General features: G+C 34.4%; 1 protein-coding gene across 1 annotated transcript; it reads right to left on the minus strand.

The window, feature by feature from the left end:
- Positions 1–17781: 17781 nt before the first annotated feature.
- LOC125868193 (MOB kinase activator-like 1A) lies at positions 17782–23917 on the minus strand. Its single transcript, XM_049548820.1, has 7 exons — positions 23892–23917; positions 23666–23714; positions 18568–18676; positions 18389–18482; positions 18168–18301; positions 17938–18101; positions 17782–17853 (listed from the first exon to the last, which is right to left on the minus strand). The coding sequence occupies exons 1-7, from the start codon at positions 23915–23917 to the stop codon at positions 17782–17784; spliced, it is 648 nt and encodes a 215-aa protein (XP_049404777.1).
- Between the last annotated feature and the right edge of the window lie 682 nt (positions 23918–24599).

The following is a 24599-nucleotide window of genomic DNA, read 5'->3' on the forward strand; positions in this document are numbered from 1 at the left end:
AAGTTGGTATATTAAAGAACAGAATAAATGAAGAAATAATAAATAACATATTCATTTTTATACACAATAAGAAGAAGAAGAAGAGGAAATAAGAAAAATATTAAAAAAATGAAAAAAAAAAGATAAATAAGATTCTTGGCCAAAGAAACATCATTTTTCTTTTTTCTATCTTTATATTATATAGATTGTATTATATATATATTATATATATGACAAATTTATAGTAAAATTAAAGCAAGAGATTCTAATTAGTTAAATACGTGTTCATCACGTAGTTTCTATTTTTGTGTACCATGTTGTTCTTCTATAGAAACTTCTTCAACGAACTCAAAAATAAATAGTAGTAACTTTGTGTGAACTATTTTTTGCTTAAAATATATGTTAACAAACAAAGTACTTTTTTTCTTCTAAGCTAATGGTGAACATGCTTAAATAAGAGTCTAATTAAGCCGCCAATATTGGCCATAGTAACGTGCTACAACAATTTTTTTTCATGAGATTATTATTAAGCTCTACTTTCTCATCTTTTATGATCTAGGGTGTGTTTGGTAGGAAAGGAAAATGTTTTCCATGGAAAATGTTTTCCTGGAAAACAAGTAGATTTTTGACGTATTTTCTCATGTTTGGTTGGTGAGTAGAAAATATTTTTCGGAAAAGATTTTTAGTGTTTGATTTATGAATGAAAAATATTTTTGAGAAATATCTTTTATTTTTACTAAAGTAGAAAATAATTTTAAAAACAAACTTAATTTTTTTTTTGGCGGAGGAGGGGGGGTCGAGGGTAGGGGTGAAAAAAATAAAAATTTGAAGTTGAAAATATTTTTTTTTAAAAAAACTTAAATTTTTTTAATTGGGCGGGAGGGGTTGGAGGGTAGGGGTGAAAAAATGAAATCTTGAAGTTGAAATTATTTTTTAAAAATAAACTTAATTTTTTTTGGGGGAGGGGGGNTTTTTTTTGGGGAGGGGGCGGGGCAGGGTCAGGATGGGGTAATTTTTTTTTATTAAAAAACAAGCTTTAAATTATTATTTTTTGGAGGGGGAGGGTGATTTTAAGATAGGGACAAAATAAATTGATTTTTTTAACAAAAATAAATTGTAATTTGAAGTTTGAAGAGAATTTTTGGAAAATGTTTTCCTTATGTTTTAAAGGGAAGTCGTTTTCCTTAAATTTGAGAAAAATGAGTTGATTTGAAAATTATTTTCCAAAACATTTAACCCAACCAAACATGAGAAAATTGGAAAATAGTTCCCTTCATACCAAATACACCCTAAATAGGAACTTTAAGATCCAAGATACTTAGGTCAAATACATAGACACTCTTGAGAAAAGAGATTTGATACAATAATCTTTTTTGCTGAACAAGGAAATATATTACTTTATCAAAAAGTGTCTACAGAGATTTGTGGCACTGCCACTGAACTAGCAGGAACAATATTTACATCCATCACAGGAGCACTAGAAGTAGTACTGGTACTTCCATGTATATACATAGATGAAGAGTGAGCTGAAGGAGCTGAAGCTGTATTCTCTCTTCTAATGAACTCTTCTCCTTGCTTGTCTGCACACAAAACAACCAAAGTTGATGGAGGAAGGCTTGAAAACGTAGTAGTCAAGACAGTAGGGGTGCTTCATGTGCTGCTAAAAGCTAATATTACAGGTGCCTCCTTCGGAGGCTGGGTGATCCTACTGTCCGCCATGTCTACAGAGAGCAGAACAGATTAGCGGAAATAGGAAAAATGTTCAAACTATGTATAACTGAAAGAGATTGGATCATATTTACATTCAGGAGATACATCATTTGCATGGGGTACCTGTTCAATATTTTTTCGTGACGGACGCAGTGGATCGGTTTCTCACAACTTGAAATTTATTATTGCAAAGTAAAGACCCGCGTCAAGTTTTTAATTATTACACATAATATTTCTTGCTCTCATACTCTAGCAACTTTCTATTATTTCTCACTCACTTATTGTTTGCTCTCTTGCTTACTTTATTTCTTGCTTTCTTACTTGGTTGGTTACAACTCAAATGAACTACCTCTATTATAGGTAGTGATTGAAGAATTTAGCTAAGGGTATTTTCTACTCTATAGAACTCTATAGAATGTTCCTCCAACTACTTAATTATAGAACTTCCCTTTCTAGAATATTTCTAGATTTATCTCTCTAGAACACTCATTTTAGAACTCTTCCTTCAATTCTCTACAACTCTCGAATATTCTAAATTTTTTCTTGAAGTATCTTAGATATTAATCAAGTTGGTGATGAATTCTTAACATTCCCACTCAACACCAACTTTATTTTCTCTTTCAATCATTCCAAGAGCTTTTCGAAATCTTATAAACTTCATGTTGTCCAGGTTCTTTGTGAATATGTCAGCTACTTGCTCGTATGTCTTGATTTGCTTCATTCCAATTTCTCCTTGCATAGCTTTTTCTTGAAGAAAATGATGTTGTATTTCCTCGTGCTTTGTCTTAGTGTGAAGTACATTATTTTCAGCAAAATGAATAGTTGACAAGTTGTCACAATATAGTGGTACCATATCTTTCGATGGTTGATGCAAGTCTTTCATGAGTTGCTTTAGCCATGTGCTCTTTGTTGGGCATATAACAAGAATTAATGAGGAATGGAGGGAAGATAAAAAGAGGAGTTTGGAAGGTTCCCTTAAACTTTAGTAAAAAACATTTCTCCCTCATCGGTGGTGATAATAAAAGTTAAAGTGTTTAAATAGAGAAACACTTCTACTAATTGTTGAAAGAGTTGGAAAGAGGAACCCTCTCACGCCGTTGTAATCATCACAAACTTTCATGAATGATCGTTTTGTTTTTGAATGGTTGCAACCTTTCAGAACCATTGCTTCTTGGCTATAAATACTAGTGAATCCTCAGACTTTTCACTTATAAAATTTCTGAACTTCTTCTGCACAAATTCATTATTTATGTACTTTACTGCCGTTGAGTGGCTCACTGACACCATTGTTTTGGTTATCAATACTGTCACACCCTGAGTCTACACCCTGGGTGGGACTGAAACTCGAGAACCATTGCTAGCCCCAAGAGAACCCTTGGCCTGGCTTACTACTCAGCGGAAGAATTAACTTAACAAAGATAAACCCATATAAAAACTAGAATTGTATAAATAAAACCTTCAACTATCCCATAAGGCTAACTGATAGCATCCACGTTAGCCTACTTGTACTAAAGTTGATGGGCTTCAATAAAAAGATCAAGAATATGTTTATCACGAAAGAGATATCCAAATTCAAGCCCAAATGGAAGAAGATTGGGCCACACAAAGCCCAACAAAGGAGCCCAAAAAGTTGAATGGTTAAAGTCAAAGTTTTCTAGTTTAAAAACCTTTATTTTAAAGTTTGAATAGTTTAAAAAGTTTCCTAGTTTAAAGTTTTCCTGTTTTCTTAGTTTAAACTTTCTTAGTTTAAAAGTTACCTAGTTTAAAGTTTTCCTAATTTAAAGTTTCCATAAAAGTAGGATTTAAATCCTATTCTATTTGGGATAGGTTTTCCTTATCTATATGGGTTGATTTTATTATTTTGAAGACAAACATGATTAATATTATTTGAGAGGTTTTTCTTCTTTACACCTTTGTGTGTGGTAACTATGGATTTATCTTACAACCTTATAAGAACGATTCTTAAGAGGTAAGATTAATTATTAATTTGATATTTTCGGTTTCTATTCTTAAATTAAAGAAGGTGATTAGTCTTATACTAATTGTTGTCTCTAATCTCTTCATAATAGGGGTCTAGATTACTTTTGATCTAAGTTCTTGAATTGACTCTATTAGTATCATAATTAGTCTTAATTCACTAATTTTTAATACTAAGATCAATTAGGGTTTTTAGCACTTTATCTTAAAATTGGGGATTTTATTCTTGAATTTCACATATTTTTCAATTTCTGTCTTTAATCTTTATAATTTCACTTCCGCATTATTTTCTTGTTTATTCTGGTAACCCGATTCTTATCACAAACTAAAGTCTTAAAACAAACAACTGAGATGAATAAGACTAAATAACTAATATCGTCTAACTATTTATGAAGCCTCTAATAACTATTAGGGATGTCGGGACAGACCCCCAATCGTCCTATACAACTGAACTAGTAAGCAATAAAAGGGGATCCTCCAAAATGCAAGGAGGCTCACCAACAGGCTCGGAGATGCACGACTAGATCAACGAGCCGCTGGATGATGATCATGATTTCTTGTATCTGCATCATAAAATGATGCATACCAAATGACATTAGTACATTGAATGTACGAGCATGCGGCGGGGGGGGGGGGGGNTGAACATGACATAAGCTCAAAATGAATTCTGAAAGAAACACTTACCTCAGGTTTACTCAACTCATGGATACTCAACTCAATGCATAAATAAACAACAATAAAGACGAAGTTTATATAAAGCATTTAAAACAGTAAGTAACAAAACATTATACATTTATAGTAAAGAAATATAATCTTGTGGGATTTTCTCTAACCGAAAACCATCACTATGAGCTAAAGTGATGATACAACGTCTTGCCCATGCTGCCAGAACTTTCCTATAACTTGCCGGGATATAGAACGCCTCAACTAAGTTGATCCACTAGTCTATTCTAAAAAGCACTAAGAAATCATCTAAAAAGTATGACCCTTTCTACCCACGATGGCTACATGGTTTATGGAGACATTGAGTTATTAAGAACTCGTCCCCATATCAATGCTCAATACTACTCCAAAAACATACTCAATTCATATGTTTTAAAACAAAACTCTTTGTGTGATTTGAGGTAATTACTCAAAAAGCTTATTTCTTAAAAGAGACGGAACTCAAAACTGCTCATGAAAACTCATTCGGAAATCGATGTTTCCTCTTATCTTAAATGTGAAAACATTTGTTCTTTGGGATTACTTAGTTCCCCTACATCATTTAAAGAAATGAACTTGGCTCTACTTTTTCTCAAACTCAAGTCTTTAAAACAAGTTTAAAATGATTGCATAAGACTTTTGAAAAATTCTAAGAACTTTGTTGACTTGACTCTTAGCTCTACCTTGAATTTGATTTATGGATTCAAGGTTTATGATCTCATGTTATGGATGATTTCATGTTGTTTAGACGTAACTTAGAGTGTGGACATCAAGTAGGAAACATAGGTACGAATTAAGGAAACTCAAACGGAAAGAAGTGGGAAAGGGTAGAAGGCCTGGCATCCCTAGCGCTCTGAGTGGCGCGGGGTGCCAGAAGGCAAACTTCAGAAGCTGGGTTGGGGAGCACTTGCTGGCGTGGCACCTCAGAGCCAAAACTACAGAAGTTCTTTTGGGGTGCTCTGAGTGGCGCAGCGCCCCAATTTTTTACGAATTTTCTTGCTCATTTTTCAACTCTAAACTCCCTAGATTCGAATGGTTCCTTCCCCAAACACTTAGAATCGAATACAAAACCAAAATTTGCAAGAATCTACTCAAAACAACATCAATTTTCATGAATTTAACTAAAGAACTTCTCAACAATTTCAACAACTCAAGAACCCAATAGGATTTTAACAAAACCCATCAAGAACTCAATTTCTATACTTTCAAGAATATAAATTCACGGAATTGAATCATGATTGGCGCATAAGTGAACTAACCCAATGCTATATTATCTCACATAATTCGTAGGATTCAATCCTTGGCGAAATCCACAACCAAAATCGCAAAAACTTGACGAATCTTGAACTTTTCTTCTCCTCTCTCCTCTTGAGTTCTTTCTCCAAAAACCCTAGCATAAATTTCCAATTGTATAAACTGAACCAATTATGTTTAGAACCCAATTTAATTGTTAAAAATGAATTAACTTAATTGGGTATGGAAAAGACCAAAATACCCTTCAAAAATCTGGTTTTTGATTTTGCTTATCTAGACAGCCCAACTTCAAATGGACATATTTCCCTCATACAAACTTGGAATCGAGTAAACTCGGCGGCATTGGAAAGGTAATTCAAAGATATATCCTACGGTATCTAGTATAACACCTAAAGCATCCTGAGCTAGGAGTTATGGCCGTTTGAATTTTACCCAAAACTCATACTTGGCTTAACTTTTGTCAAACTTTCTAAAATCGATTTCTTCCTAATTTTAGTTCTTTCTAGTTCTTTAAAGTAGCGAGGTGTTACAATATCTCTCCCTTGGGAACATTCTTCCTCAAATGAGATTACTCTTAGTAGGTTAAGGGTGTAACATCTATCATTCAACTTAAACACCCTAACAATAAAATCTAACACATTAAGCATATCAATTAAAGAGTACTAAGAAGAGAACTAATACCTTGGTCTGGAATTTCTCCAGGCTCAAAGAGATGTGGATATCTCTTCTTCATATCCTCCTTAGCTTCCTAAGTAGCATCCTCAAAAAACTGATTTCTCCAAAGAACCTTGACTAATGCTACCTACATCTTTGGTCCTCAACTTGCAAACCTGATGATCTAGAATCTGAACAGTGATCTCCTCATAAGACAAGCTATCCTTGATACCAATATCTTCGGTGGGTAAGATAAGTGAAGGGTCTCCCATGTACTTCTTCAACATGGAAATATGAAATACCGGATAGACCGCTGCTAACTTTTGTGGTAGCTTCAACTCATAAACTACATTACCAATCCTTTTGGATATTCGGTAAGGGCAAACATACCAGGGACTAAGCTCCCCCTTCTTCCCAAATCTCATAACGCCCTTCATGGGTGAAACTTTCAAGTATACCCAATCATCTACTTCAAACTCTAGCTCCCTTCTCCTAACATCAGTGTAGGATTTCTGATGACTCTGCACTGTTTTCAACCTCTCTTGAATCACTTTCACTTTCTTCATAACTTGATGAAATATGTCTGGTCCAATCAATCGAGCCTCACCAACTTCAAACCATCCAATAGGAGATATGCATCTTCCCCCATAAAGAGCTTCATACGGAGCCATCTAGATGCTAGATTGGTAACTATTGTTATAAGCAAACTCAATGAGAGGTAGGTGATCATCCCAATTACCTTCAAAATCAATTACACAGGCCCTCAACATATCTTCTAGAGTCTGAATAGTGCGTTCTGCTTGACCATATTTTTGAGGATGAAAGCAGTACTCAAGTTCACCTTCGAACCCAAACCTTTCTGGATTGACTTCCAAAACTGTGCAGTAAATTATGCACCTCTGTCTGAAATAATGGAAACCGGAACTCCATGATACCTCCTGAATATATAACTTGGCATAATCNTGATCATCCCAATTACCTTCGAAATCAATTAAACAGGCCCTCAACATATCTTCTAGAGTCTAAATAGTGCGTTCTGCTTGACCATATTTTTGAGGATGAAAGCAGTACTTAAGTTCACCTTCGAACCCAAACCTTTCTGGATTGACTTCCAAAACTGTGCAGTAAATTATGCACCTCTGTCTGAAATAATGGAAACCGAAACTCTATGATACCTCCTGAATATATAACTTGGCATAATCCTTGGCTGAATGGGTAGTCTTTACCGACAAAAAATGGGCTGATTTTGTCATTCTATCAACAATCACCCAAATAGAATCATGTTGCGACGAGACCATGGCAACCTAGTAATGAAGTCCATATTGATCATCTCCCACTTCCATTCTAGAATCTCTATATTCTGTGCCATACCACCAGGCCTTTGATGCTCTACCTTAACTTGTTGACAATTCGAACATTTAGGAACGAACTCAGCAATACCTTTCTTCATACCATTCCACCAATATACTTCTCTCAAGTCACGATACATCTTTGTGGAACCAAGATGGATGGAATATCTGGAGCTATGAGCTTCCTCCATGATCCTTTCTTGGAGTTCATCTACCCTTGGTACACACAACCTACCTTGATACCTCAACACACAATCTCCCCCTTTTTCAAAAGCCATTACTTTTTGCTTATGAACATTTGCCTTCAATTCAAGCAAAATAGGATCTTGGTCTTGTTTCTCTTTCATTTATGACACTAATAATGATTCAGGCCCGTTCATCACCACCACTCCTCCTTCTGCGGAATCCATTAGGCGAACTCCCAATCGTGCAAGTCTATGCACATCTTTTACTAGTTCTTTCTTCTCTTTCTCAACATGGGTAGTACTACCCTTAGACAACCTGATCAAGGCATTATCAACAACATTAGCCTTACCTAGGTGATAGAAAATACTCATGTCATAATCCTTGAGTAACTCTAACCACTTCCTCTGTGTGAGATTAAGCTTCTTCTGGCTAAACACATACTGAAGACTCTTGTGGTTGATGAACACATCCACATGAACACCATAAAGATAATGACGCCATATTTTCAAAGCAATACGACATCCAGTTCTAGATCATTGGTTAGGTAATTCTTTTCGTGAACCTTCAACTGTCTGGAGGCATAAGCTATAATTTTGTCATTTTGCACTAACACACAACCAAACCAATTCTGGACGCATCACAATACACCACAAAACCTTGAGTACCCTCCAGTAAAGTCAATACTAGGGCAGCAGTCAACCTCCTTTTCAATTCCTGAAAGCTTTTCTCCCAAGCTTCAGACCATTGAAATTTCACTATTTTCTTAGTAAACTCGGTCAAAGGGGACGAAATAGATGAGAGCCCCTCTACGAACGTTCTATAATATCCTTCCAACCCCAAGAAACTCCTAATATCAGTTGGAGATGTGGGTCTAGGCATATTCTGCATTGCCTCTATTTTCTGGGTATCAACTTTGATTCCATTACCGAAAACAATGTGGCCTAAAAATGTCATAGACTCAAGCCAAAACTCACATTTAGAGAACTTACCATACAAATCTCTATCCTTTAAAGTTTGAAGAACTATTCTGAGATGGCTAGCATGATTTTCCTCATTCTTCGAATAGATTAGAATGTCATCAATGAATACGATAGCAAACATATCTAAATAAGGCTTGAATACTCTATTCATAAGGTCCATGAACGTTGCAGGCGCATTAGTTAAACTAAATGACATGACTAGAAACTCATAATGACCATAACGGGTCCTGAAAGTTGTCTTTGGAATATTACATTCCCTTACTCTTAACTGATGGTAGCCAAATCTTAGGTTTATCTCAGAGAAACAGGTGGCACCGTGAAGCTGATCGAAAATATCATCAATTCTCGGAAGATGATACTTATTCTTGATGGTAACCTTGTTCAACTGACAGTAATTTATACACATTATAAGGGAACCATCCTTCTTTCTCGCAAATAAGACCGGAGCGCCCTAAGGTGAGACACTTGGTCAAATAAAACTCTTCTCAAGGAAATCTTTCAACTGCTCTTTTAAGTCTTTCAATTCTGCTGGTGCCATTCTATATGGCAGAATAGATATTGGACGAGTATCGAGAAAAATATCTATACCAAAGTCTATTTCTCTCTCAGGAGGGACTCTAGGTAGATCATCTGGAAAGACTTCTGGAAACTCACTCACAACTGGAACTGACTCAATAGGAGGTGTCTCAACACTAGAATCATTAACTCGAACTAAGTGATAGACACACCCTTGGAAATTAACTTTCTTGCCTTAAGGAATGAAATAAAACGTCCCTTAGGAACTTCTGAACTACTCATCCACTCAAAGACTGGCTCATTAGGAAACTGGAACCTAACAACTCGAGTTCTACAATCAATAGAGGCATAACATGCATGAAGCTAGTCCATACCCAGAATAACATCAAAATCAATCATGTGTAACTCAACTAAATCAGCCATGGTGCTCTTGTGATTGATGGAAATGGTACAATCATGATAGACACACTCAGCTAGAATAGACTCCCCAGCAGATGTAGAAACACAAAAGGGCTTACAAAGTTTCTCAGGAAGAACATCAAAACTCATTACAACATAAGGAGTCACAAAAGGCAAACTTGCTCCTGGGTCTAGCAAAGCATAAACATCAAGAGTAAAGACTTTGATCATACTAGTGAAGATATCTAGAGAATTCTCTTGCTCTTGATGACTAGTGATCGCATATAGGCGGTTTTCTCCTCCGCCAATACCTGAAGTAGATTCTCTAGGTGCAGCCATGTCTGGTGGAGCAACTGAAGAATATTGGGCTCTATTGCCCCTATTTCCATTTCCCTGCCTGTTCTTCGGACACTCTTTCAAGAAGTGGCCCTTTTGACCACACTTGAAACATCTTGTAGAGCCATCACGACAAGCACCTGGGTGGTTCCTACCAAACTTAGCACATGTAGGAGCCCAATTACCTCCTTGTGCCACACTACCTTGAGACTGAGCCGGTCTAGCTCTGAAGTTCTGTGAATTCTGACTATTAGACTCACCTCTATTCCTTGGTGCAAGTGCACTATCAAATGATGGAGCAGGCCCCTTTTTGCTTATGTTAAAAGGAAGAACGGTTCATATTACTCCTTTGCTGCCCGGACTCATTCTCTGTCTTATACTTTTTGTTTCTGAATTCTTCCCTATCCCTTAACTTCTCTTCTTCAACCTGCTGCACATAAACCATCAACCTTGCTATATCTATGTCCCCTATTAGTATAACTACCTTTCCCGTTTTGCTTGACAGACGAACAACTCAGCAACAGACAGACTAATCCTGCTCCTCATATCAACACCATTTTCGGAGCATATCGGGAAAGGTGGGTGAACTTCAAGTTGTACTCATGAACATTTAGTGAATCCTGCTTAAAAGTGAGGAACTCTCGTACCTTTGCTTCTCTCAGTTCTTGGGAAAAGAAACGCCAGAGAAGGCCTTCTCAAACATAGCCCAACTCAATTGGTGCACCCTCAGCTCTACCCTTCTTCCACTGGTCAAACAAAGTCCTAGCAACACTCTTCAGTTTATATGCATCTAGTTCCACTCGCTCAACATCAACAATATGCATAACCTCAAACACCTTTTTCAGTTCCTCAACAAAGCTTTCCGGATCCTCAGTAGTGCTTGAACCAATGAAGCTTGGATAATTCATCCTCAAGAACTCACGAATCCTCGAAGTATCATTTCCTTCTTGTCATCTCCCTCTGCTCGGCTTGGTTGGTCACAACTTGACTTAACATTCTGATCGCTTCCCTGAACTCAACATTGGTGACTTCTCCTTGGGGTTTCACTTCAGGCGCATTAGGTACCCCTTGTTCCTCGACATTACGCCTAGCAGGACGACCTTGGACAACTCTTCATGGAGGCATGATCTGAAAGACACGCGCAAGAACGAGTTAGAAAGAATCTTCATAGGGATTAAATCTATCACACAAAATGAATGTGAAAGAAGTGAGATAGTTCCTAAATATCGCAACCTCCTAATTATAGATGATGCGCGCTTCACACCGATAACTAGGACTCTATAGACACGACTTCATAGACTCACTAGGACTCTTGAACTCTATGCTCTGATACAAAGTTTGTCACGCCCCGAGTCTACACCGTGGGCGCGACTGGCACTTGAGAACAATTGTTGGCCCCAAATGAACCCTCTGCCTGGCTTACTACTTAGCGGAAGACTTAAGTTAACAAAGCTAAACCCATATAAAAACTAGAATGTTATAAAGAAAGCCTTTAACTATCCCATATGGCAAACTCAAATCTTAAAACAAATAACTGAGATGAATAAGACTAAAGAACTAATATCATCTAAATGTCTATGAAGCCTCTAATAACTATGAGGGATGTCAGGGCAAATTCCCGACCATCCTAAACAACTGAACTAATAATGCAATAAAAGGGGATCCTCCGAAATGCAAGGAGGCTCACCAACAGACTCGGAGATGCTCGATTGGATCAACGAAACACTGTAAGCTTATCCTGATTTAATGTATTTGTATCATAAAATGATGCAAGACAAATGGCATCGGTACATTGAATGTACGAGTATGTGAGGGGAAAACTGAACATGACGTAAGCTCGAAATAAATTCTGAAAGAAACACTTACCTCAGGTTTACTCAACTCATGGATACTCAACTCAATGCATAAATAAACAATAGTCAAGATGCAGTTTATATAAAGAATTTAAAATAGCTTAGTAACAACTTAATATAAATATATAGTAAAAAAATATAATCATGTGGGAGTTTCTCTTACTGACAACCATCACTATGAGCTAAAGTGATGATACATCATCTCACCCACACTGCCAGAACTGTTCTATAACTTGTCAGGATATAGAATGCCTCAACTAAGTGGATCTACTAGTCTATGTTAAAAATCACTAAGGAATCATCTAATAAGTATGACCATTTCTACCCACGATGGTACATGGTTTATGGAGACATTGAGTTATTATGAACACATCCTCATATCGGTGCTCAATACTACTCCCGAAACATACTCAACTCTAATGTTTTAAAATAGAACTCTTTATGTGATTTGAGGTAATTACTCAAAACGCTTATCTGTTAAAAGAGATGGAACTCAAAACTGCTCATGAAAACTCATTCGGAAATCAGTGTTTCCTTTTATTTTAAATGTGAAAACATTCGTTCTTTGGGATTAGTTAGTTCTCATACATCATTTAAAGAAATTAACTTGGCTCTACTCTTTCTGAAACTCAAGGCCTAAGTGTTTAAAACCAGTTTAAAACGATTGCATAAGACTTCTCAAAAACTCTAAGAACCCTCTTAAGTTGACTCTTAGCTCTACCTTGAATTTGATTTATGGATTCAAGGGTCATGATCTCATGTTATGGATGATTTCATGGTGTTTAGATGTACCTTAGAGTGTAGAAATCAACTAGGAATCATAAGTAAGAATTAAGGAAACTTAAACCGAAAGAAGTGGGAAAGGGTAGATGACCGAGCGTCCCTGGCGCTCTGAATGGCGCGGGGAGCCAGGGGGAAAATTTAGAAGCTGGGTTGGGCGCACTGGCTGGCGCGGCGCCCCAGAGCCCAAACTATAGAAGTTCTTTTGGGGCGTTCTGAATGGTGCAACGCCCTAGTCCCCTCCCCAAATTTTTGACAAATTTTCTTGCTCGTTTTTCAACTCTAAACTCCCTAGATTCGAATGGTTCCTTCCCCAAACGCATAGAGTCGAATACACAATCAAAAAGTGCAAGAATCTACTCAAAACAACATCAATTTTCATGAATTTAACTCAAGAACTTCTCAACAACTTCAAAAACTCAAGAACCCAATAGAATTTCAACAAAACCCATCAAGAACTCAATTTCTATACTTTCAAGAATATAAATTTGCGGAATTGAATTATGATTGGCACGTGGGTGAAGTAACCCAATGCTATGTGATATCACATACCTCGTAGGATTGAATCCTTGGAGAAATCCACAACCAAAATCACAAGAACTTGATGAATCTTGAACTTTTCTTCTCCTTTCTCCTTTTGAGTTCTTTCTCCAAAAACCCTAGCATAAATTTCCAATTGTCTAAATTGAACCAATTCATTTAGACCCCAATTTAATTGATAAAAATGAATTAACTTAATTGGGTATGGAAAAGACCAAAATGCCCTTCAAAAATCCAGTTTTTGACTTTCCTTATCTAGACAACCCAACTTCAAATGAACATATCTCCCTCATACGAACTTAGAATTAAGCAAACTCAGTGTCGTTGGAAAGATAATTCAAAGATATTTCCTACGGTATCTAGTAGCACAATTAAAGCATCCTGAGCTATGAGTTATGATCATTTGAAGTTGACCCAAAACTCATACTTAGCTTAACTTTGTCAAACTTTCCAAAAACAATTTCTTTCTAATTTTAGTTCTTTCTAGTTCTTTCAAATAACGAGATGTTACAAATACACTGGTGAATAGATTTGTTCTATCCTGGAAGGATATACTCCAATTCAAACCTCGGATACTAGAGGAGAATAATTCCCTTAAGGGGGGACATTGTGCATCCAATGGACTCGATTTTCTTTCCTTTTAGTTTCATATAATTGTTACAAATTTTGACATGCTTTACAACCATTAGTTTCTGTTAATTAATTTTTGTTCTAAAATTTGGAATTTACTGTTTCTCCAAAGTTTTTTCATTAGTAGTATTGGTTTAGAATAAAGATTGGATAACAATCTTAAGGAAATTACTGGTTTATTTGTTAATATGTGTTTGTGGGTGGAGACAAAGACCTTCGTGGTTTTATACTCCTATTAAGTTTTGCATTTTAATTTATTGCTTATTGAATCAGTTGTATCAATTTTTGTTTATTAAAAATGGCAATTGACAGTGCTACGACTTCGATGGTTGTTGTTGCACCAACCCGAGTTGTTGTACTGCCACCAATAGAGAAATCAAGAAAATTCTCTGGTGTGAATTTTAAAGGATAGCAGCAACAAATATCTTTTCTGACCTACCACTCTCTGTCTGTAGAAATTTATCAATGAAGAAACTCCAGTGCTTACTACTGATATGTCAGACAGAGAAAAATTCATGATTATTGAAGCATGGAAACAGGCAGACTTCCCATGTAGGGGCTATATTTTAAGTGTTTTAGAGAATGACTGATATAATGTTTTCAGTGCATTGACAACTTCGAAAGAATTGTGAAATGCACTTGAGGAAAAAATATAAGACAGAAAATGCATGCTTGAAAAAGTTTGTGGTCACAACGTCTTTAGACTATAAGATGATTGATAGCAAAACTGGTTGATCACAAGTGCAAGAGCTTCAACTTATTTTCCATGATCTTATTGCCGAGGATATGGTAGTGAATGGAGCTTTTCAAGTGGTTGCAATGATTGAGAAGTTACCTCCTTCGTGGAACGGCTTCAAGAATTATTTAAAGCACAAACACAAGGAAATGAAACTTGAAAATCTTGTGATTCGACTCAAGATTGAGGAAGATAACAAGACCATTGAAAAGAAGTCTCGTAGGAGCTCTACAATCATGGGAGTTAATATTGTTGAAGAAGCTCCCACCAAAGGCAAGAAAAAAAGAAGTCCAACGGACAACTAGAGTTAGTGTACTAAGGCGGTACCCAATTCAACCGGAGTTATTATTCATATAGGCGTGGTACCTGAGCCAACAATTAGTGCTCATGTATCAGCATGGTACCCGAGCCAACCGACAAGCACAAATTAACAATCATGCACAACCACAATCACAATGAACAATAACACTCGAAACCACAAGTAAAGTAAACCGGTTCATTACATGAGATTATCAACATGATGTCATTTCATATGCTCTCTATGTTTTCCCAACATACATTACACAAGTAATATTGTAAAGCAGTAGACATGCGTACATACATAAACTAGAAAACATACAACCATCACCCACCAAAAAGTAACTTCCTAGACAATCCCCGACCATCCCCGAATTCACCCATAAGTCCCTTTCCAGGCAACACTCAGTCATACCATAGAACAACCACCATTAACTCACAACTGTTGTTAACCTAACCTCGTAAGCCACAAGCTTAACAGTACACACCTCGTGCCCATAGACCTATACATACAATTTCTAAGAATTCACAAGATATAATGCAGTAAAAACAGGTCTAACTACTCAATTTAAAGAAAATCTAGCCTACCTAGGCACCAAGTGTCAACTGATGAACCCCAACTATGAGTTTTCTTCTTCGTGAGAGCTAATCATGATGAACATTCACCATAATTCATTGGGTTTCACCTCCCTTGCATTGTAGTCTCTCCCCTCCATTTCTCCCATGTCCCGTATGCCCTTGGAAGGTTTTTGGAGTAGCCCTCGTCTATTTTCTCCCTTCCAAAGTGAGAGGAAAATAAAAGAAGTGGCATTAACTAGAGTCTAATTTTTTGTCATCCCTCTATGGTCGTGCATGCACTATAGCGGCTCCAATATAGTGGAAAGACTCATGTTGTGGGGGGCTAACGTCAACCAAGTCAATTTTAAATAAGCTAAATTCATTGTATGCTCAAATTTTTATATTTGGCACCATAATTCCAGAATTTTGAGATTTTGCACGAGATGTCCTTAAGTAACGATGGATCGATCGTTACACAAAGGATGGGCAAGATAATGTTATAAGTTGACTTTAGGGGGCATTGGCATCATTTGGTGCTCATATGTGACTGCAAATGCTTTGAGCATAATTACACCATACATATCATACCTCTTTATAAACTGGTGGCCCTTCTCTATACGTTTTGTCATTTCAATGTGTTGCAATATTTGGACCATCAATAAGACCTCATTTGTTTGCATTTAAGGGATCTCTTAATTTAAATGGTTCAGACAAATTAGACCATTCATTGCATTTTTTTTAAAATAATGTCTTAATAGATTTGAAAGCATCTGATTTGGTAAGATCTATGAGAGAGTGTTATTTCTATTCAGACTCTTTTTAAAATGCTTATTTATTTCCCCATAACACTCAAGAATGTCTTTTGTCTCTCTATCGACGCTTGTTCTCTCTCCAAGTATCAGTGTGTGCCTTCTCTCTTTCAAACGGATCTTGAATTTCTTTCATCTTGAACGGGTAAAATTTAAAAACTTTTTATAGAGGAATAAAATTTGAGGCCTTATTTTTGTTTCATTTTTCTGTTACAATTGTTTTTGTTGTATATATAAAGAATGGTAGTATCTAACATCATAACTTTATTATATAAGCTAAAATAGTGACTAACCCAAATAAGAACTTATCAGTGTTATTACTCTAGAAAAGCTTAGATACTTGATGTGTGTTTGTTTATATGGACGTTTAAATTTTTTTGTAGCCGAAAGTCAAATTATAATAAAAGGCTTTATATGTATACTTACATGCACAAAAATAATTTAAATATAAATATTTTTGAACTTAAAATTATTTATTTAAAATATTAAATTTTTATCAGGTAATAATTTTATGAGGAACTTTCACATATAGCCACTTAAAAATAGCCTAATTGCTCTCCATAGCTATAGTTTGATAATTACAATTCGTAGCTACATGTTATAGGGAGGAGAGAGACGAGCGAGACTGAGAGAGAGAGGAGAGAAGCGAGCGAGAGAGGACAAAGAAAGGGAGAGAGGTGAATTGTATATGTATATCGATTAGATAATTGTATATTATACATATGTATTTGTATATATGGCAAGCGAGATATTAGGAGAGGGAGGAGAGAGGCGAACGAGAGAGGTAAATTGTATATGTATATTGGTTAGATAATTGTATATTATACTTATGTATTTGTATATTCTGGCGAATTATACATATACAAACGTGGCTAATTATACAAACTCGAAGTCAGCCCACGTAATTAATGTATGATGTTAGTCGCGAATGGTAATTATAGCAAATTATAACTATGATGAGTAATTAAGTAATATAAGTTTGCTTAACCGCGTAAATTTCCCTAATTTGATTTTGTTTAAATAAAGAAATTTCTAATATTTTATTAGTATAAACACCCAAATTTAATTTTGATTGAATTATATATTTATTATCTTATATAGTGATGAATTATGCACGTTCAAATGTTTATGAACAAACAGTCTAAATCATTGCATGTTTAGATCTCGAGATAACATATTAATTATACAGACATAAACTAAGATTGAGACTCCCTTAATCATAATGAAAACAAATGAGGGGTAATCCAATATGGAATCGAGTAACATGTGAGAACAAAGTGGTAATTAAGTTGCAAAAGTTAGTATGTTGACCTCAGCTTATGGAGTGATGGTTTTGTTATAGATACGACTGGAAGAGCGTGTGAATTGAATTTACCAAAAACATTGTAATGTACGTAATATATTATTGGCAAGGGATAAATCTTTGGCGTTGTCCCTATTTCTTTACTCGATGATAGAGCAAAATTCATAAGATGCAACAATTCAAAATCAATTCATCAAAGTTAATAAATATTAGGTACAATTGTAAAATGATAACTACAACTGCAGAATAGAGTGAAGAAGCTCATCGAGAGGTGCAAGCTCTGCCTTGTCTATCAACTGAAACTCCTGCATCAAGCAAAATCAACTTAATTATCTAGCTGCTTATTGCGGAATTTTAGAATCTTTCTACACACAAGTCACACTACTTACCCATGTGAAGAGCACAAAATGCTTAAAGCAGGTATTAAGATGAGCTTCTTCCTTTAAGGCGACAATCTTCTGGAAATGGGAATGGTAGATATGGGCATATACACGAAACAATCGCTTAAACATTGTCTTCACAACATCCTCAAAATTACACGGAAATGCCACACCTGTACCATATTCGTTCATAAATATATACACTTTGATCCCTATATAATGCACAACAAAAAACTTACCAAACTTTTGAGGAAAGATTGATTCATCATCTAGCTGAGTCTCTATCCAATCCATTAGATAATTCATGTACTTTGGAGCACAAACTTGTACAGGTTTCTTTATTTTCACTCCATCAGCCCATCGATATTCATACCTGCATGCCACCCAAAACTAGTGTTCGTAATAACTTGCACAACTTTGGTCCTGCGCTACACAATATAATTAAGATTGAGAGACGTACTTTGGTCCTGCGGACATTGTTGGACAGCTTGATGGAGTGCAGAACTCAGTGAGAGTGCCATACAACATATACACTTGGTTGAAAAAGTCAACAGCTGTACCAAAATTTGATGTACTATAACAAAATATTGGCCATTGAAATAACGAGACTTTGCAATTATTAATGATGAAATTTCTTACTATTTATAGCGAGCCACTCATGAAGATCTTCCCCAGGGGGTAGCCGCACTGCTTCCCTTAAATTACCACTACCTAAGGTAATATCAATGTGTTTTCTAAGTTGCTCACCCTGCATTTCCATTTCCATATCCATATATAAATAAACACACAATTATACAAAAGTTTAAAACTAGTAGATGAGGGTTTCTTACCTTTGACATTTTTCATTAATTAGTCTTCTAATCAAACCATTCACACCTAAAACTGAAAACCCAAAGAACATATACAATGCATGTTGGGTTTTATAAGCAAAAATGTTAATAGAAAATGAAGAGTTGTGTAACTTTTATGAAGAATTGTGACTTTTATGAAGTTTTGTAACTTTTACGAAGAGTTGTGACTTTTATAAAGAGTTGCGACTTTTCTGAAATATTGTGACTTTTTCAAAGGGTCATGACCTTTCCGATAAGGCACAATAAACACATGTTCACACTACACTTTGTTGTCTATAAATAGAGGAGTTTCTCTTTTTTTCAACAATGAATTTTTTGAACTACTTCTTCTTCTTCACAAATAATTTCTAGTGTTCTTTACTGTTGTTAACTGGTTCCCTAACAGTGTGATTTTAGGTACTGATACAACTACCTCTAAACTCGGATACTTGAGGGGAATGATTTTCTTAAAGACACACTATGCATTCAGTAGACTCAATTTTCTTCTTTGATGTTTCTTATCAAGTTCTCCAAAGGTATTGTTGTAAATATTTTAGTAGTAACAGATTAACAACAATTTCAAGGAAATTATGATTATTAACATTGAGGATGTGAAATTTCGTAGAAGTGTTATTTTATTTTATTCCTAGTCAACCAACATTTTCTGATTTGGAATGATACGTGATCTGCCTAGATATATTTTGCTACTATATATTTTAGTGGCAAATGGAGTTAAAAGATTGTGATCAATTTTACTGGCAAGGCTATTTGTGAAGGTTTTTTTTATTTTAAAGATGGAATCATGAAACCACAACATTTTGTAGTGAAAACTGGCTAGTACCCCCTAAACTGGACTAAGTGAGTTGTATCACTTCCAAATTGTGCAAAGTTTGTCATTTATCATGAATTATTGTTGTCTTTTGGGGATTAAAATTCTTGTGATTTTCTACTCCCGTTTGAAGAATAAACTTGTGTAGTTTTTTTATTCCGTGTTAAATTTGATTGTCGCTGATTTTTGGAGACTAAATCTCCTGAGGTTCTTCTCCTTTGGTTTGAATAAAATAAAAATTTCACCGAACAAACCATACTGTGCATTTGGTTCATAGAATATAAATATTTCACCAATTTATTAAACACTCTATTTTAATGAATATTCTGACTTGAAAAGTATAACAACTTTGCTAGGAATGTTAAAGCTAAATGATTCGAAGAATATAAAAACTTCATCTTTAACTAGAAATAGTATTATTTTAGTATTATTTTTGGTTTCTGGAGATTAAAATCTCTTGATTTTCTACTTCGTCTAAATTTGAAACTGATTTGAATCATAATAACTTCATCAGAATTCAAAGTTTATTTGGCTAATAATTTGAAAAATATAACAACTTCATCATTAACTAGAAACAAATTATATAAAGATATTAAGTCTTTATTGTTAGTATTTTAAATACTAAGTTATTTGACTAATTGTGATAGGAAAAAAAAGACTAAAGACATAAAGTCAGTGATTATGTATCTGTAATGGATGCCTCTATAGATTGAAATTTGACATTTTGGAAAGATTATTAAAGGGAATACAAGCACTAACAATTCTTTTGTAGAATATTATCTCCTAAAGATGCTTCATGCTGCCAATATATATTTTGATGGTATACAATTTGAAAATCGGAGAAAAATGAAATTTGTGAAAAAGTATTTTTAAATATTTAAAATTAGTTTTGAGATCATATTTAAAATATTGAGGTTCTTTGCTTGTGATAAAGACAAAATTGAACTTAATATCTAATTAAAAATTCGGAAGCACAAGATATGAAATTCAATGACATTTATTAGTACATGATATGGATAGTATAAAATCACCTAATTAAATATATGCATGTTCAAAAAAGCTGTGTTCTTTTATGAAAAAGTGTGATTTAAAATGTTCTCATGTTTGTGTTGTAAAATAAATATTTTATTTAATGTTCTTATTGAACCCGATGAGACTATGTTCATGGGTAACTTTGCAATAGCCAAAATTGAAGGTTATGAAAAGTTCTTTCTGAAAGGACATTTCATAAGGTACTAACTTATAACAATGTTTGTATTGACATGCAAAGTTGTAACAAGTAAAAATAAAATATTTATAGGAAAAGGTTACCTCATAGAGGGTCTTTTCAAGCTCAATATTTCTATTTCTTCTTACTTGCTTGAGTCAAGCCTTTTTATGTCATGAATGTATGGGATATGTCAATTACAAAACTTTGCAAAAATTGATCAACCTAGAAGTTAAGTATTCTAAAAATTCTTATAAATTTGTTGAAAGGAATTCCAATTTCTTAGAGTTGATTCACACTAACATTTGTGATATGAAGTCAGCACCATCTCGTGGTGAAAAAAAATATTTCATAAATTTTATTGGCGATTGCACTAGGTACTGTTATGTGTATTTTCTGAATAGTAAGGATGAAGTAATAGAAGCATTTAGGCAATATAAAATTGAAGTTGAAAATCAATTAGATAAAAAGATAAAAATAATAAGTGATAGGAGCGAAGAGTATGAATCTCCTTTTGGAGAAATATGTTTTGAAAATGAAATCATCCATCAAGTTATTACCCCCAGCTCACCTTAATCGAATGGAATTGAGGAAACAAAAAAATCAAACTTTGAAGGAAATGATGAATGTCTTACTTATAAGTTCAGGCTTACCACAAAGTTTGTGGGGGAAAGATATCCTTGCAACAAAGAGAATACTCGATAGAGTAACCCATAGCAATATAAAGTCTATTCCATATGAGAAATGGAAAGGAAGAAAACTCAACTTGAAATATTTCAAATTGTGAAGATGTCTAGCTAAAGTCTAAGTTTATATTCCCTAAATGGTCAAATTACTAAGACATTCGACTGTGGATTATTTTTTATTAGATATGCTACAAATAGTAAAACATGTCGCTTTTTGGTTCTTAAGTATGACCACCCGAATATTCATGATAATATTATAATTGAATTGGATAACACTGAGATTTTTGAACACATTTATCCATATAAAATAAGACTTGAGTTGTCTAGTGAAGGGTCTAAATGACCTTGAAAAGAATCAAAAGAGAATTTACTTAATAAAGAGATTTCAAGGCGTAGTAAACGTCAAAAGACATCTAGTTCCTCTGAATCTAATTTTGTAACATTTTTTCTTAAAATTGAGCCTCATATATTCAAAGAAGATGTGTCTTCTACGAACTCATCTTTTTGGAAAAAGACTGTCAATAGTAAGATTGATTTAATATTGAGCAATCATACTTGGGAGAAGGTTGATCTTCTTCTCCAGAAAATAAACACTTTGGTTCAAAGTGGATCTTAAAAAAAAGAAGCCGATATAGCTATTCACAAATATAAAGTAAGATTTGTCGCCAAAAACATGAGACAAAAAAGTCTTGATTTTGATACATACTCATCAGTAACTAGGGTTACATCCATTCAGATATTAATTGCACTAGTTGCGGTATATGACTTTCAAATTCATCAAATGGATGTGAAAATAACTTCCTTAAATGGAGAATTGAAGGAAGAAATTTACATGAAATAACCCGAGGGCTTTGTGGTTCCTGGTAAAGAAAAGAAAGTGTGCAAACTTGTTGAGTCACTTTATGGACTAAAACAAACACCTAAACAACGGAATGTGAATTCTGACCAAACCATGTTGAAAAATAAATTTAAGATTAATGAATGTAATAAATGTGTTTTCATTAAAGACACTCCAAATTACAAAGTCATTGTGTCTTTGTATGTTGATGACATGTTGATCATTAGTAGGGGCACTTCTCACATAAACTCTACGAAGTGTATAATAGAAAATAACTTTGATATGAAAAACCTTGGAGTTACAGATGTGACTTTAGGTAGTGATTCACAATTGGATTAGGTAAAGTATTGAAAAGTTTGATGTATATCACCTAATTGTACGCGACCAAATATAGCATGTGCTTTTAGTAAAATGAGTAAACACTTGTTCACACTATCCTTTGTTGTCTATAAATAGAGGAGTTTTCTCTTGTTTTTTCAACAACGAATTTTTTGAACTTTTTTTTCACAAATAAATTCTAGTGTTCTTTATTATCGTGAGTGATTTGCTGACCCCATGATTTTATGTAGTGATACAGCAGAGAGTAAGACCATTCTATCTTGGGAGTATATATTCTATTAACCTCGGTTACTTGAGGGAAATAATTTTCTTAAGGACACACTATGCATTGAGTGTGCTAAATTTTCTTCTTTGAGAAAAATATTTTCTATACTATTTTTGATCTGTTTCAAATTCTATTTTCTTTGATTTAACTTTTTTTTTATTTTAAAAATATTCTTTAAACTTTTTTGTATCTTACCAAGTTCTCCAAAACTACTGTTTCAAACATACCAATTAAGTCCATTTTTCTATGAAAAGATTCTTGAGGAGAGTTGCCTGACTCATAGAAGTGAGGATCTAGTAGAGAGGGTCAATTATGACAGTGGCTGAGGAGGACTAGATATGTGAAAAACCAATGAATTTAAATCTCAAGGCATTCAAAAGAGGTGAACCCGAGAAGCTTTAAAGGAATTTGATTTAATACTCTTGTGTGTATTTTTTGGCCACCAATTTAGCATTCAACCCTTCAACTGATCCATAAGTTTTTTTTTTTGTCTTTATAGACTCAGTATTGATTTTCCTAGAGGAAGAGAGACTCAATCCCAAGTAGAAAACCCTTGATAGGTTCAAGCAAAACTAGCTTGCCTATTCAATATCCGATTAAAAGAAGAATTGATTTTCATATACCTCTATTCCAACAGAAAATATTAGCCTTTATCTGTGAATTTAGGGTACTACTACCAATAAGGTTCGCTTCCATAAATAGACATACACATCATAAAACTAGAAAGACATTTAATTACCGACCTTGCTTCCTGACGGAGCACTCTTTTTAGTACGAAAGGTCCTCTGATTCCTTAAACAACCACGCAAACAAGAATTAATCAATCAACCAGAATTAATCAAGTTCTGGTCAAATTTTCTGGCCAAAAGGATTTTTCCTATTAATAAACTCCATAGAAAACCCCATTAATTAAAAGAATAAGATAGAAAAGTATTGTGCATAAATACAACAAATTAAAGGAATATATACCTGCTTCCAAGGCCAAACAGACTCATGATGGAATTTTGAGATTGTCAAGAAAAAGTTGTGTATATTTAAGAGAATTAGGAAGCGGGGAATAGACAAAATGTCTATGGCTGTATATGAATTTGAAAATTTTGTTGTTTTTCATTTGCCAGCACCAAGCTTACCTGGCTCAATGCATTTTTGTCGTTTCTCAATGCATGCACGTTTGTACTATTGCATTAAGCTTACATGCCTCTATGCAATTTGATTCAACTTTGTTTTAGTAACATAATACAGTCTATGTGTGCATATATGTAGCCTCTAGGTTATGACAATTTCAAAATGTAACCAAATTATGATGGGTACATCAAAGTTTCGAACTCAAGCAAGTCAATTAAAAAATGTTTTATTTCTTTTTATGAATTATTCTATATATAAACCCTTCATCTCATATTATTTGTGCACATTATTAAAAATAGTTGTTCTAAATTACTTGTCAATTTACAAAATCAAGAGAAAATTAATTTTTTTCCCAATGTATCCTTATAACTATTTCTTTTTAAAAATATAAATAAGTTTGTAAATTTGAATTCCCACAGACGACGTCATTTATTTCACAATTTTTTTTGTAAAGTTGCGAAAAACATTTTCTAAAGGATAAATTAGTAAAACTACTGTTCTTATTTATGATTTTTGAAGGGGTTCCAAAAGTAAAGTGGAAAATAGTAATTA

Source organism: Solanum stenotomum, chromosome 6 (genome assembly GCF_019186545.1).
Source record: "Solanum stenotomum isolate F172 chromosome 6, ASM1918654v1, whole genome shotgun sequence".
Classification (NCBI taxonomy): Eukaryota; Viridiplantae; Streptophyta; class Magnoliopsida; order Solanales; family Solanaceae; genus Solanum; species Solanum stenotomum.

Excerpts from the sequence above, each read along its gene's own strand:
- LOC125868193 (XM_049548820.1), bottom strand. The coding sequence starts at position 23,917 with ATGAGTCTGTTTGGCCTTGGAAGCAG. Across the intron at positions 23,715-23,891 it reads CTGTTTGGCCTTGGAAGCAG|GAATCAGAGGACCTTTCGTA; the intron begins GTATATATTCCT and ends TGGTTGTTTAAG. Across the intron at positions 18,102-18,167 it reads AATCTTTCCTCAAAAGTTTG|GTGTGGCATTTCCGTGTAAT; the intron begins GTAAGTTTTTTG and ends AATATGGTACAG.